This window comes from Rana temporaria, chromosome 2, assembly GCF_905171775.1.
Source record: "Rana temporaria chromosome 2, aRanTem1.1, whole genome shotgun sequence".
Classification (NCBI taxonomy): Eukaryota; Metazoa; Chordata; class Amphibia; order Anura; family Ranidae; genus Rana; species Rana temporaria.
In genome coordinates this window covers 16,992,903-17,009,363 of record NC_053490.1, presented here as the reverse complement: position 1 = coordinate 17,009,363, position 16,461 = coordinate 16,992,903, and the positions used below count along the sequence as shown (strand labels likewise).

The window sequence follows — 16,461 nt, the reverse complement described above, 5'->3', positions numbered from 1 at the left end:
GATTTACCGGGAATAGGGGCGTTTAAATTTTTTTTTTATTATTTTATTTTTTATTTTACTCAATTTCTTTTATTTTTACACTTTTTTTTACATTTTTTTTTTTGATCACTTTTATTCCTATTACAAGGAATGTAAACATCCCTTGTAATAGGAATGGTGTGTGACAGGTACTCTTTATGGAGAGATGCGGGGTCAATAAGACCCCACATCTCTCCTCCAGGCTGGAAAGCATGAGATCGTGAAAAAAATTTCACAGATCTAATGCTTTCAGCCGCGATTGCGGCTGTGTTTACATTCCAGGACCCGGGCATGACGTCATAACATCGCGCCCGGGCCTCCGACGATCATAGAGATGACTGGTGACTATCTGGTCACCAGTCTACTCTATGGTTTCCATCGGACGCCGGCGGATCGTTTCTCCGGGTCTCTGATGGCAAAGGAGAGCCCGGAGAAGCACCGGATGGCGGCGGGAGGGGGGCGTCCCCTCCCGCCGCCTATAAGAACGATCAAGCGGCGGAACCTCCGCTATGATCATTCTTATGGTGCAGGGATTCGCCGGCTGAAGAGATGGATATCTGAATGATGCCTGTGGCTGCAGGCATCTTTCAGATATCCCCACTGAAAGTCCAGGACGTCATATGACGTCCTTGGGCTGGAAGTGGTTAATGCTCTGTAGGAAGAGAGAAATATATTGTCATAAAAACACTCTTGAAATCTGAAGTTTATATTGGATTTTTTTTTAGCATAGTTACAGTGGTCCAGCTTGGACCAATGTAAAGCCTCATACACACGATCAGTCCATCCGATGAGAACGGTCTGAAGGACCGTTGTCAGTGGTTAACCGATGAAGCTGACTGATGGTCAGTCGTGCCTACACACCATCGGTCAAAAAAACGATCGTGTCAGAACGCGGTGACGTAAAACACGACGACATGCTGGAAAAAAGTTCAATGCTTCCAAGCATGCGTCGACTTGATTCTGAGCATGCGTGGATTTTTAACCGATGGTCGTGCCTACTAAAGATTGGCTTTGACCTATCGGTTAGGAATCCATCGGTTAAATTTAAAGCAAGTTGGCTTTTTTTTAACCTATGGATAAATAACCTATGGGGCCCACACATGATCGGTTTTGACCGATGAAAACGGCCCATCAGACCGTTGTCCTCTGGTTAACCGATCGTGTGTAGGAGGCCTAAGAATGCATATCTCATACTTGACTGATCCCTGTTCCACTACTACAGTGATAGCAGCAGTCTCCTCTCCTGGGTCCAATACTGACCAGCTGGAATTCTGCATAGTAACCACAGCAGGGTGGCTTGCTTAGCACCACCACCATTCATAGAAAGTCTTGTATTTTTTTTTTTCAATAAAAAAAAGGCATTCTTTGATTGGAAGTGGAGATCATGGAACAGATCCACGTAGATAGGCGTATCTTTAAATGGGCGTAGCGTATCGTAGAAACGCTACGCCGCCGCAACTTTGAGAGGCAATTGCTGTATTCACAAAGCACTTGCCTCTAAAGTTACGGCGGCGTAGCGTAAATCTGCCGGCGTAAGCGCGCCTAAGTCAAATGAGGAACAGGGGGGCGTGTTTTATGTAAAATAAGCATGACCCCACGTAAATGACGCTTTTTTCGTACGGTGCATGCGCGCGCATGCTCAGTATCACGTCGAATTTTCAAATTAAATTACGCCCGCTCAATGCCTAGACGACGTGAACGTAATTTACGCAAAGCCCTATTCGCGAACGTTTTACGCAAACGACGGAAAATTTGACGCTGGCCCGACGTCCATACTTAACATTGCGTACGCCTCATAGAGCAGGGGTAACTATACGCCGGAAAAAAGCCTTACGCAAACGACGTAAAAAAATGCGCCGGGCGGACGTACGTTCTGAGAATCGGCGTATCTATCTAATTTGCATATTCTACGCGGAAATCAACGGAAGCGCTACCTAGCGGCCAGCGTAAATATACACCAAAGATCCAACGGCGTACTTAGACGTACGTGAGTCGGATCTAGCCCCCATTCTGGCGTATCTTGTTTTTTGGATACAAAACAAAGATACGCCGGAGCATCCTAGAAGTTACGTAGCGTATCAATAGATACGCCGACGTAACTTCTTCGTGGATCTGGGCCCATGACATCACCCCCCCTTCCCTTTAAGTCTCCATGAGACTGGTTCTCTTTATTAAGGCATTATAACTTGCCATGATGGTAAGGGTTCACGAATAGACTTATTTTTATAGTCCAGTTTATTAACAACTTCCATACCGCGCCTATTCTGGCACGTCTCTCCTTCATGTAAAAATCATAATTTTTTTACTAGAAAATTACTCAGAACCCCCAAACATTTTATATATATATATATATATATATATATATATATATATATATATATATATATATTTTTAGCAGACACCCTAGGGTATAAAGTGGCGGTCATTGCAACTTTTCTATCTCGCACGGTATTTGCGCAATAATTTTCAAATGCCTTTTTTTGGGAAAAAATGAATAAAAGAATAACAAAACAGTAAAGTTAGCCCAATTTTTTCGTGAAAGATGATGTTACGCCGAGTAAACAGATACCTAACATGTCACGCTTTAAAATTGTGCAAACTCATGGAATGGCGTCAAACTTCGGTACTTAAAAATCTCCATAGGCGACTCTTTACATTATTTTACAGGTTACCAGTTTAGAGTTACAGAGGAGTTCTAGTGCTAGGATTATTGCTCTCACTCTAACGCACGCAGTGATACCTCACATGTGTGATTTAAATGGCATTTACATATGTGGGCGGGACTTGCATGCGCGTTCACTTCTGAGCACAAACTACTGGGGACAGGGGCGTTTTATTTATTTATTTTTTACTTAATTTATTTTTTGCACTTTTTTTTTTTGATCACTTTTATTCCTAAACATCCCTTGTAATAGCAATAGTGTGTGACAGGTCCTCTTTATGAAGAGATGCAGGGTCAATAGTCCAGGCTGGAAAGCATGGGATCGTGACAAAAAAATCACGATCTCATGCTTTCAGCCGCGATTGCGGCTTTGTTTATTTCCGGGTACCCGGGCGTGACCTCATAACATCGCACCCGAGCCGGAAATCTCTATGCTTTTCGTTCGGTGGCAGACGATTCGTTCTCTGGGCCTCCGATGGAACGGGAGAGCCTGGAGAAGCACTGGATGGTGGCCGGAGGGGGTATGTCGATCCCCGCCGCCTGTAAGAACGATCAAGCTGCGAAACCGCCGCTATGATCGTTCTTATGGTGCGCACAATTGCCGCCTGAAAAAAAGGATATCTAAATGATGCCTATAGCTGCACCCATCATTCAGATATCCCCCACTGAAGTCCAGGACGTCATATGACGTCCTACGGTACGGAAGTGGTTAATAGTGGCCACCAGTGCGCAGGATTAATCCCTTCAGTTCTCCCACATAGAGGAGTTTGGCTCCCATGGTTGAGACGCAGGATCTTTCACTCTATTACTAGGGCAGGACCCACTAATCGGGGTACTTTGTTGCAGTAAGTGGGCTTAGCACTATATGACCATATAGTGTGACCAAACCCCCGTATTTTTTTCAATATGTTCAGGTGTTTTTAACTAGCCTTGCAGGATAAATGTCATTCTTGAATGTGGGCGCTGTAATCTGTTTTGTATTAATATGGAAGAACCTGACAGAAAATCCCAAACATCCATTGAAAGGCTGTGATATTATAATGAAATGCCCATTAGTGACTGGTTTTCTTTAAGGACATTGCTGAGTTGTATCTTTGTGCTGGATAATTCTTGAAATGTGTCTGCAGCTGTAAAAGCATAGAAGGAATTCCAATAGCCACACAACCAGTCACGTATACAGCAGATAATGGCAGCGTCAGCTCACTCCATCTAGGCCATGCCCCCAACATGTTGCGCCCTGCCCCTAGGGCTTGATCTTGGCGTCCAGGCAGTGGCGTAGCGTGGGGGGGGCCAGGGATCGGTTGCCCCGGGCGCAAAATTTAAAAGGGGGCGCAGCAGCAGGTTACCTGCAGCTCTTCTCCTTCGTTGTGCTGTCTAGGAGACTGTAAGCTCTTCCGCTTCACTATTAGAAAGAAGTTGCGGTGCAGTCCAGGCTTAGGCTCCAGTGGTGACACTGACACAGCAGTGAGTAAATGTACACTGAAGACCATCCATGATGATCCCAGGGATTGTGACCGTGCAGACTGGGGGGGGGGGGGGAGGAGAGCAGGTCAGTATAGAAATCAGGTAGGTCAGTGTAGTGGTCAGTATAAGAATCAGGTAGGTTAGTGTAGTGGTCAGTATAGAAATCAGGTAGGTCAGTGTAGTGGTCAGTATAGGAATCAGGTAGGTCAGTGTAGTGGTCAGTATAGGAATCAGATAGGTCAGTGTAGTGGTCAGTATAGGAATCAGGTAGGTCAGTGTAGTGGTCAGTATAGGAATCAGGTAGGTTAGTGTAGAGGTCAGTATAAGAATCAGGTAGGTTAGTGTAGTGGTCAGTATAGGAATCAGGTAGGTCAGTGTAGTGGTCAGTATAGGAATCAGGTAGGTCAGTGTAGTGGTCAGTATAGGAATCGGGTAGGTTAGTGTAGTGGTCAGTATAGGAATCAGGTAGGTCAGTGTAGTGGTCAGTATAGGAATCAGGTAGGTCAGTGTAGTGGTCAGTATAGGAATCAGGTAGGTCAGTGTAGTGGTCAGGAAGGTTGGTGTAGGAGTCAGGTTGGTCAGTACTACTGTACTAGTGGAAGGGACTCAGAGAGTGCTAAAAATCCGCAGGTTAGGGGGGGGGCGCAAATCTCTTGCCCTGCCCCCCGGGCGCTGACAACCCACGCTACGCCACTGCCTCCAGGTGCACTTTGCTGTAACAGTAATATACAGTATTTGTAACAGCACTCTGCAAACTTCACCAAATGTTTCTTTACTCAGCAGACAACTAATGCCTCATTCCACTACCCAGCCCCCTATTATGCAGAACGTGTCTAAGGCTCCATTCACACCTATGCGACAAAACGCCCGACGCCGGACGCTTCTGCCGCTAGAGGGGAGAATTCCCATTGCTGTCTATGGAAATGGTTCACATCTCATAGACGCCGAACGCCTGTCGCCTGAAAAAAAGTCCCGGACCCTTTTTTTTCAGGCGACATTGGCGTTCGGCCATTGACAGCAATGGGAAGAATCTAAAAAAAAAAAAAAAAAAAAAAAAAAGATACACACTCGCGGCAAAATACGCCGCGTACGCCGCTGTCGCATAGGTGTGAATGCAGCCTAAGCTCTGATATGCCACAGTCACACAAAGGTATGGTAGGTGGAGAAGTCTCACCTCTTTATCGCTCTTCTCTTCAGGAAATCTCTAAAGAAGGGGATGGTCCTCACAGCTCGGCACACCACGGCCTCCCGATGCCACATGCCAAGCTCCAACGTCTCAGAACCATCCAGTGGGTCCACATGGAGAATCCCAAACGGTGAGAAGACAAAGTGTTCTGGGTGAAGCTTAGACGGAGGAACGATATGTAGGTCATAGTGGCTGCAAAGACATGAAATTCTTCCGCTAGACAGGGACTTTTTGTGATGGAAATACTCACTGTATCCTGACACTTACCAATCCCTGATCCTATTCATCTTGTTAAGATAGAGGAAGACAACTTTGCCCAGATGTCTGTACTGGACCAGCAGCTCCGCAGCTGTGTACCCGCTGATGTCAGCAGACACGCCTTCCACGCTCCTCTCTCGGCGCAACCGCTGGCGAGGAGAAGAAGGAGGAGGAAATGGACGGGTGGGGACCTGCCTGAGAAGAGGAAAATGGACAGTGTATAAAAAAGGTGAGCTATCAATGGTGCATGAGAGAGAGACAACAAAACATAGAGACAGTCAATGTAGAGAGTCCTCTGGACAACCAGAAATGGAGAGAGACAGTCAACGTCAAAAATCAGCAGGACAACTGACAACAGCGAGAGGCAGCAGAATATACAAACAGAGTTAGTGTAGACTTCAACTGATTCATGAGAGAGACAGCAAAATAAAGTGCCTTGAAAGAGTATTTATACCACGTGGGGCAGATTCACGTACCTCGGCGCATATCTCCGCCGGGCGCAGCGTATCTAAGATACACTACGCCGCCGTAACTTTTTTTTTCTTTTCGAATCCTCAAAGAATTTGCGCCGTAAGTTACGGCGGAGTAGTGTATCTACTCCGCGTAATTCAAATGGATATGATGGGGGCATGTTTTATGTAAATACGTCGTGACCCGACGTACACAACGTTTTTTTTTTAACGGCGCATGCGCCGTCCGTGGGGGTATCCCAGTGTGCATGCTCGAAATTTAACCGGAACAAGCCAATGCTTACGACGGTGACGTCATTCTACGCAAATCCCTATTCGCGAACGACTTACGCAGACTACGTAAAAAAATTTAAAAGGCGACGCGGGAACGACGGCCATACTTAACATTGAGTACGCCTCATAATAGCAGGGGTAACTATACGCCGGAAAAACCCGAACGCAAACGGCGTAAAAAGATGCGCCGGCCGGACGTACGTTCGTGGATCGCCGTAACAAGCTAATTTGCATACTCAACGCGGAATTAGACGGAAACGCCACCTAGCGGCCGCCGAAAAAGTGCACCTAAGATCCGACGGCGTACTAAGACGTACGCCTGTCCGATCGATCTGAGATGCAGTCGTATCTTGTTTTGTAGATACAAAACAAAGATACAACGTGCAAAATTTGAAATTACGCGGCGTATCAAGAGATACGCCGGCGTAATTCTTTTGTGGATCTGCCCCCTTGAAATTTTCCAAGTTTTGTCATGTTACAAACAAAAACATAAATGTGTTTTATTTGGAATTTATGTGATAGACCAACACAAAGTGGCACATAATTGTGAAGTGGAAGGAAAATGATAAATGGTTTTCAATTTTTTTTACAAATAAATATGTAAAAAGTGTGGCGTGCATTTGTATAGCGCCCCCCGGAGTCAATACTTTGTAGAACCGACTTTCAATGCAATTACAGAGGCAAGTCTTTTTGGGGATGTCTCTACCAGCTTTGCACATCTAGAGAGGGACATTTTTGCCCATTCTTCTTTGAAAAATCTCTCAAGCTCTGTCAGATTGGATGGAGAGCGTCTGTGATCAGCAATTTTAAAGCAGAGTTCCGGCCACAATTTCACTTTTTATATATAAATACCCCTGTAATACACAAGCTTAATGTATTCTAGTAAAGTTAGTCTGTAAACTAAGGTCTGTTTTGTTAGGTTGTTACAGCATTTAGACACTTTATAAAATAGAAATTGACTGGGGCCATCTTAAGTGTGGGCATCATGAAGCCAGACTGTATGACTTCCTGGATTTCAGCCTTGCAAATCTCGCACATGCTCAGTGCTGCACAAGCAGTGTCAGATCAGGTTTCAGCACCTGTGCTGTCCAAGTCACATGATTCTTTGAGACTGGGGAGTGCACAGACTCCTGGAAAGTTACACCCACTACATTCCCAGGAGTCTGTGCGGTGTAGGTTAGGAAGCATTAAGCACCTAGGTGCAGGAAGTGGGAAGATTAACTATTCTGCCTAGCATTAATTGTATTTAGAATTACGATTGCCCTGGGGTGGTAATCAAACACCCCTTAGTATAAAGGTGCCACATCCTAAATTATATAGGTATGTAGAAGAAGACGTTAAGTCTAAAACTGAGAGAGATTGGACTTTGTAGGCACCGAGATTTAAGAATATAAATATTTTAATTTAGACAATACAAAACATAGGTATACAAGACAGTTGCTCAAAATAATAAGAAAAAGGAACAAAATGAACAATAAAGTACACAAAAGAGCTCAAATCCTATCACTTTCTAAAGACACCGCTATTAGCCACAGGGCTGTAACTTCAAAAAGATGGTACAGGATGAGTTCTGGTTAAAAAGAGCTGAGCTGAACCCCATTTTTAACCAGAACTCATCCTGTACCATCTTTTTGAAGTTACAACGCCACCCAGCGCCTATAGTGTATTTTATACATCTAGCCCTGTGGCTAATAGCGGTGTCTTTAGAAAGTGATAGGATTTGAGCTCTTTTGTGTACTTTATTGTTCATTTTGTTCCTTTTTCTTATTATTTTGAGCAACTGTCTTGTATACCTATGTTTTGTATTGTCTAAATTAAAATATTTATATTCTTAAATCTCGGTGCCTACAAAGTCCAATCTCTCTCAGTTTTAGACTTAACGTCTTCTTCTACATACCTATTCTGCCTAGCAACAACACTTTGAAGGCATCTAAAAAAAAAAATATTTTCGTAAAGGACTAATGATTTTTTTTTAAAACTACTGATGTAATGTTATATTTATGGGTGGAAGTCCACTTTAAGTCTTGGCACAGATTCTCAATGTGATTTGGGTCTGGACTGTGACAGGGCCATTCTAACACATGAATATGCTTTGATTTAAACCATTCCATTGTAGCTCTGGCTGTATGTTTAGGGTCGTTGTCCTGCTGGAAGGTGAACCTCCACTCCAATCTCAAGTCTTTTGCAGACAAGATTTCCCTGTATTTGGCTCCATCCATCTTCCCATCAACTCTGACCAGCTCCCCTGTACCCGCTGAAGAAAAGCATCCCCACAACATGATGCTGCCACCACCACGTTTCATGGTGAGGATGGTGTATTCAGGGTGATGTGCAGTGTTAGGGCCCTTTCACACGGGCGGACGAACGGTCCGTTTTTTACAAGTCCGTTTACGGACTTGTAATGCTTCTCTATGGGATTGCAGACGTTAGCGGATGATGCATCCGCTAACATCCGCAAAGATCCGCTTTTTCAGACGGAAGAAACCCCTATTTTTCTTCCGTCTGGCGGGCACGGATCGGATGAATATGGACAGTCCGTATTCATCCGATTCCCCATAGGGGAGAGCGGAGGAAAGACAGGGCGGTCTCTGCACAGTGTGCGGGGACCGCCCTGTCCGCCGACAGCTCAGCGGAGATTTACGGATGATCCCCGCTGAGCAGACGGACACACACGGGGCGGATCAATACGGATCCGCTCCGTGTGAAAGAGCCCTTAGTTTTCCGCCACACATAGCGTTTTGCTTTTAGGCCAAAATGTTCAATATTGGTCTCATCTGACCAGAGCACCTTCTTCCACATGTGTCCCCCACATGATTTCTCACAAACTGCAAACAGGACTTCTTATGGCTTTCTTTCACCAATGGCTTTCTTCTTGTCACTCTTTCATAAAGGGCAGATTTGTGGAGAGACCACTAATAGTTGTCCTGTGGACAGATTCTCCCCCCTGAGCTGTGGATCTCTGCAGCTCCTCCAGAGTTACCATGGGCCTCTTGGCTGCTTCTCTGATGAATCTTCTCCTTGCCCTGCCTATCAGTTTAGGTGGACGGCCATGTCTTGGTAGGTTTGTAGTTGTGCCATACTCTTTCCATTTTCAGATGATGGATTGAACAGAGCTCTGTGAGATGTTCAAAGCTTGGGATATTTTTTATAACCTAACCCTGCTTTAAACTTCTCCACAACTTTTTCGCTGACCTGTCTGGTGTGTTCCTTGGCCTTTATGATGCCGTTTGTTCACTAAGATTTTCTAACAAACCTCTGAGGGCTTCACAGAACAGCTGCATTTATACTGAGATTAAATTACACACAGGTAGAATCTATTTACTAATTAAGTAACTTCTGAAGACAACTGGTTCCACTAGATTTTATTAGGGTTATCAGAGTAAAGGGGGCTGAATACAAATGTACCCCCCACACTTTTCACATATTTATTTGTAAAAAAATAAATAAAAAACATTTATAATTTTCCTTCCACTTCACAATTATGTGTCACTTTATGTTGGTCAATCACATAAAATCCCAATAAAATACATTAATCTCGCCTCTACGAAAATGTTATCCCTAATGTGGGGTCACCAGTACGGTATTTGTAAATTGAAATCATATCCTCTCTCAAGCGTCTCTTCTTCAGAGAGAATAAGTTCAGTGCTCACAACCTTTCCTCATAACTAATATCCTCCAGTCCCCTTATTAGCTTTGTTGCCTTCTTTGTACTCGCTCCATTTCCAGCACATCCTTCCCGAGGACTGGTGTCCAGAACTGGACAGTATACTCCAGGTGCGGGTGGACCAGAGTCTTGTAGAGTGAGAAATTGGAGGGGATCACCTCCAATTTCTCAATTTACTTGGGATGTGGTAAAGGATTCATCTCTGGGTAGCTTTCTCTTCCTCTATATTTTCAAAGTCTTGTAGAGCGGGAGAATTATCGTTTTATCTCTGGAGTTAATCCCTTTTTTAATGCATGCCAATATTATGTTTGCTTTGTTAGCAGAAGCTTGGCATTGCATGCCATTGCTGAGCCTATCATCTACTAGGACCCCCAGGTCTTTTTCCATCCTAGATTCCCCCAGAGGTCCCCCCCCCCCAGTGTATAGATTGCATTCATATTTTTGCCACCCAAATGCATTATTTTTCATTTTTCTACATTGAACCTCATTTGCCATGTAGTACCCCCCCCCCCCCTTTAATTTGTTCAGCTCTTTTTGTAAGGTTTCCACATCCTGCGGAGAAGTTATTGCCCTGCTTAGCTTAGTATTGTCTGCAAATACAGATCACCCTATCCTCCAGGTCGTTTATGAACAAATTAATAGTATTAGTCCCAGCACTACCCTCCCCTGACCATTCTGAGTGCTCCCCATTTATCACCACCCTCTGAACTCGCCCCTGTAGCCAGTTTTCAATCCATGTACTCGCCCTATGGTCCATGCCAACAGACCTTAGTTTGTGCAGTAAACGTTTATGAGGAATTGTGTCAAATGATTTTTCAAAATCCAGATACACCATGTCTACGGGCCTTTCCTTTATCTAGATGGCAACTCACCTCCTCATAGAAGGTTAATCAATTGGTTTGGTAAGAACGATCCTTCATGAATCCATGCTGATTACTGCTAAATCCCTATGTGGGCAAACATGGCCCTCACACATGCCTATGCTGCAGTATGCCCATGTGAACGAGGATTTACACATAACTGCAGGGGATGATAGAGATGAATGTAGATGATGTGTAGAACAGATCACATGGTCACTCACCAGAACGACTTCAGTGCAAGATCTGGAAACACCTCTACGGGTAGGTTGGTTCGCAGTGCCATGGAAGTGCTTCCCGGGTTGTGGCGCCATATGGACTCAGAAGTGGCAAGCTCTGTGCCCACACTGGCCAGGTAGAGTGGCAGGTCTCGGAGAAGGACAGCTGGGGGTTGTGGTTGGTAGAGCTTCTCCAGGTCTTTTGGAAGTTTGAACAATTTGGAGTGGTCCAGGGGGAAGGCAGCAGCCAGAGCGCCAGGTATGTCCAGGTCACTCAGTGTGCTCCGGTGTTCTTCATACTGTCGATGGACTCTCTCCAGGGCCGGCAGGAGGATTCCGCGATCGTCAGACAAACATTCCTGCAACGGGTGGAGGAGCTTGAGGATGTCCACCAGCTGCAGCCACCATCTGCGATCGAACTCCAGAGGGGAGCCACTGATAAAGCGGACCACTTCGCCGGCCACCTGGGACACGTCGGCAGATGACACATGACTGGAGGATGAGCGCAGTTCTGACAGATGACAACACAAATGTTCAGCGGGAATCAATGCTGTACGCTGACTGTGACCTGAAGGAGACTGGACACCACCATCGCCAACACCTGCCAGAAAAACACAAAGACATTGTAATGGTATGGTCAGAAAGAAAAGATCTAGAGCAGGGGTCTCAAACTGGCGGCCCTCCAGCTGTTGGGAAATTACAAGTCCCATCATGCCTCTGCCTGTGGGAGTCATGCTTGTAACTGTCAGCCTTGCAATGCCTCATGGGACTTGTAGTTTTACAACAGCTGGAGGGCCGCCAGTTTGAGACCCCTGATCTAGAGAAACACAGGTGACGGAGCCATGCACTACTTGTGTACATGTCCGCAGGACTCCCACCACAGTTCCTGCATCAAATCCTGGCCACACATCTTGAATTGTAAAAATCCAGTAGGGATAGTGGGAACCCCTCAAAATGGGCACAGCAGGTACAGACCCAGGAACCAACCACAGGGATGGTGGGAACCCCTCGCAATGGGCACAGCAGGTACAGACCCAAAAACCAAGCACAGGGATGGTGGGAACCCCTCAAAATGGGCACAGCAGGTACAGACCCAGGAACCAAGCACAGGGATGATGGGAACCCCTCGCAATGGGCACAGCAGATGTACAGACCCGGGAACTCAGCACAGGGATGGTGGGAACCCCTGAAAATTGGGACAGCAGCCGTACAGACCTAGGAACTCAGGATAGTGGTAACCACTCCTAATGGGAACAGCAGGTGTACAGACCCAGGAACTCAGCACAGGGATAACGGAAACCCCTTATAATGGGCACAGCAGTTGTGCAGACCCTGGAACTCAGTACAGGGATGGTGGGAGTCCTTTATAATGGGCACAGCGGATGTGCTGTCCCAGGAACCCAGTGCAGGGTAACATATGGTTGCATGTCCATTGGAGGTCAAATCGAAATAAAGAAACAGTGGCCCAGATTCAGTAAGCAATTGCGCCTGCGTAACCATAGTTACGCAGCGCAATTGCTGACTTGCGCCGGCGTAACGAGTTCTCCTGATTCAGAGAACTCGTTACGCCGACTGCAGCCTAAAATCTGCGTGGCATAAGGCTCTTATGCCACGCAGATTTTAGGCTGCATTCTTGCATTGACCGCTAGGGGGCGCTCCCATTGTGGTCAGCGTATAGTATGCAAATTGCATACTTACGCCGATTCACAATGTTGCGCGGGCCCTGCGTACGCAAGTTACGGAGTTTCCGTACGGCGTATTTAGCGTAAGGCTGCCCCTTCTAATAGTAGGGGCAGCCAATGCTAAAGTATACCCTCCGTTCCCGCGTCGTGAAATTTGAATTTCACGCCGTTTGCGTAAGTGATACGTGAATGGCGCTGGACGCCATTCACGTTCACTTTGAAGCAAATGACGTCCTTGCGACGTCATTTGCCGCAATGCACATCGGGAAAGTTTCCCGATGGCGCATGCGCTTTACGATCGGCGCGGGAACGCGCCTAATTTAAACGATTCCCGCCCCCGGCGGGATCATTTACATTGCGCGCGCTTACGCCGGGCAATTTTGCCGGCGCGCCCTCGCAATTTACGGAGCTACTGCTCCGTGAATCGAGGGCAGCGCAAAATATTTGCGGGGGCGCAGGGCAAAATCGTTGCCCTGCGCCTCCGCAAATAGAGCGCAGATCTCTTTGAATCCGGGCCAGTGAATAAACATTAGATGCATGCATAATCAAAACAGGCTTGGAGATCAGGCAGCTTTCTATTTCACAGGCACGTGGAACTGTTATTTTGTTGGGACTTTGGTTGTTGATCGGAGTTTTAATCATCTAGATGCATTTTGTAAAACATTAAATCAACCCACGATGGGTTCTGCTGAGAGCTCTGATGCCAATGTCTTACTGCTGGCATCCTCTAGTGATATCTATCAAGCTAAACTATCATGCCGTGTACACACGACCGTTTTTCGCGGCGTAAAAAAATAATTTTTTTTTATGTCATTAAAAACGATTGTGTGTAGGCTCCAGAGCATTTTTCGCTACGTTAAAAATGGGCATTAAAAATTTAGAACATGCTCTAAGTTTTCGCGCAGATTTTAACGTCGTAAAAAATGGACGTGTGTGGGCTTTAACGACGTGAAAATAACGCGCCTGCTCAGAAGCAAGTTATGAGATGGGGGTGCTCGTTCTGGTAAATGTGGTAGATGTGGGCGTGTGTTATGTAAATTTAATGTGACCCCACGTAAATGATGCTTTTTACGAACGGCGCATGCGCCGTCCGTGAAAGTATCCCAGTGCGCATGCTCCAAATTAACCCGCAAGAAGCCAATGCTTTCGACGTGAACGTAAATGACGCCCAGCCCTATTCGCGAACGACTTACGCAAACGACGTAAAACGTGAAAAATTGGAAGCTGGCCCGACGTCCATACTTAACATTGGTACGCCTGATGTACGCCTCATATAGCAGGGGTAACTTTACGCCGGGAAAAGCCTACAGTAAACGGCGTATCTGTACTGCGTCAGCCGGGCGTACGTTCGTGAATTGGCTTATCTAGCTGATTTACATATTTCTAGGTGTAAATCAGAGTACACGCCCCTAGCAGCCAGCGTAAATATGCAGTTAAGATACGACGGCATAAGAGACTTACGCCGGTCGGATCTAATACAAATCTATGCGTAACTGATTCTAAGAATCAGGCGCATAGATACGACGGATCAAACTCAGAGTTACGACGGCGTATCTGCAGATACGCCGGCGTAACTCGTACGAGAATCCGGGCCTTAGTTTTTTCTAGACCATTAAAAACGGTCGTGTGTACGCGGCATCAGATCTGGGTGGACAGGCCCTTTAAATTACAAGCAACGGCATTGGGCAGGATGGAGCAGTTGCAGAGTAATTCCAACATACTGGAACATTCCCAGACTGATCTTTGGTGAGAAGACAGACTATGCTGTGTGCCCAACAATGTAAATCCAATTCAGAACCGGCCATGCCACCAGATCCGTGGGGTCTCTTCATCTGTGTCCGGCCTCACTGACAGTGTAAACAGACAGCGATAAGGGTGATTGGAGGGTTGGTTACCTGGCTGAGGTTGGGTGACGTAGCGAGGAAGTGGGGGGAATCTGGTTCCAGGGGATCTGGTTGGATCTTCCATGACATCAGTGTAAAGTGGAGAAGCCTGGAAGGATAGACAAATGGTCACAGGAATCTGAAACTAACCAACATCCAAAATAAGGTTCCCTCACCTCCCTGTGTGTCACACATAATAATGTCCCCTAACGTTTCCATGAGTCACACATTATAATGTCCCCTCATCTCCCATGTGTCACACATAACAACGTCTCCTCACCTCCCTGTGTCACACACAATAATGTCCCATCACCTCTTCATGTCACACATAATAACATAGTTGCCAAATTTTTTTCCAGGGACACTTTGCAGCACAGCTATTAATTAATTACCACACTCACTTCCGCGAAGCTCCACCCACTCCGCATAATCTTCGCCTACTTATCAGATTATAGGGTCTACTCAATAAAGAGAGAATTACAGGAAATTGAAACGGGAATTTCAAACTTAAGACCAATGTAGCAGAGTTGGAATAATTCTCCCATTCAGCTGCACTAATTCTGCTTAAAGTTTAAAATTCTTATCACAATTCCCTGCAATTCTCTCTTGGTACATGGTACAGGAGATGCAGAGGTTGCGGGCATGGTACAGGAGATGCAGAGGTTGCGGGCATGGTACAGGAGATGCAGAGGCTGCGGGCATGGTACAGGAGATGCAGAGGCTGCGGGCATGGTACAGGAGATGCAGAGGCTGCGGGCATGGTACAGGAGATGCAGAGGCTGCGGGCATGGTACAGGAGATGCAGAGGCTGCGGGCATGGTACAGGAGATGCAGAGGCTGCGGGCATGGTACAGGAGATGATCAGAGACTGCAGCCATGGTACAAGAGATCAATGCAGCCTCACCAGTGCTCACCAAATGCAGCCTACCAGTACCCAACAATTGCAGCCTTATAATTGATCACCAATTTCAGCCTACCAGTGCCCACCAAATGCAGCCTCGTCAATGCCCATCAAATGCAGCCTATCAGTGCCCATCAAATGCAGCCTATCAGTGCCCATCAAATGCAGGCTACCAATGCCCACCAAATGCAGCCTACCAGTACCCAACAATTGCAGCCTTATAATTGATCACCAATTTTAGCCTACCAGTGCCCCTGGATCACACAGAAGAGCAGTATCCTGCTGTCACATAGCTTGGATTTAATTTGCCCGGGCAGCCACTGAAACAAAGACTGACTTGCTGTTCCTATGGTACACATCACACTGGTTATACTAACTATACCCCCCCCCCCCCCCCTGATCACACCTCCCCAGATACCCCTAACCTGATTACCCTGATTGGGGGCTAAAAGAGAGCTCAGGCTCAGAGAGAGAGGTGGGGCTAAAAGAGAGCTCAGGCTCAGAGAGAGAGGTGGGGCTAAAAGAGAGCTCAGGCTCAGAGAGAGAGGTGGGGCTAAAAGAGAGCTCAGGCTCAGAGAGAGAGGTGGGGCTGAAAGAGAGCTCAGGCTCAGAGAGAGAGGTGGGGCTAAAAGAGAGCTCAGGCTCAGAGAGAGGTGGGGCTAAAAGAGAGCTCAGGCTCAGAGAGAGAGGTGGGGCTAAAAGAGAGCTCAGGCTCAGAGAGAGAGGTGGGGCTGAAAGAGAGCTCAGGCTCAGAGAGAGAGGTGGGGCTGAAAGAGAGATCAGGTTCAGAGAGAGGTGGGGCTGAAAGAGATGGAGGTGGAGAGAGAAGGGGGTTGAGTGAGAGAGAGAGATGGATGAGGCTGAGAGAGAGACACAGAGAGAGAGACACAGAGAGAGAGATGGATGAGGCAGAGAGAGAGAGAGG

At 46.4% G+C, this 16,461-nt stretch overlaps 1 protein-coding gene across 1 annotated transcript in view; it reads right to left on the bottom strand.

The window, feature by feature from the left end:
* Positions 1 to 16,461, bottom strand: part of DNHD1 (dynein heavy chain domain 1) — a 171,296-nt gene that overhangs the window by 138,902 nt on the left and 15,933 nt on the right. The window contains exons 3-6 of the mRNA XM_040339911.1: positions 14,648 to 14,744; positions 11,077 to 11,671; positions 5,598 to 5,783; positions 5,319 to 5,522 (exon numbers count right to left, since the gene is read on the bottom strand). Of these exons, the coding sequence (XP_040195845.1) occupies positions 5,319 to 5,522; positions 5,598 to 5,783; positions 11,077 to 11,671; positions 14,648 to 14,720 (1,058 nt within the window). The 5' untranslated portion in view covers positions 14,721 to 14,744. The remainder of the gene's footprint in view (positions 1 to 5,318; positions 5,523 to 5,597; positions 5,784 to 11,076; positions 11,672 to 14,647; positions 14,745 to 16,461) is intronic.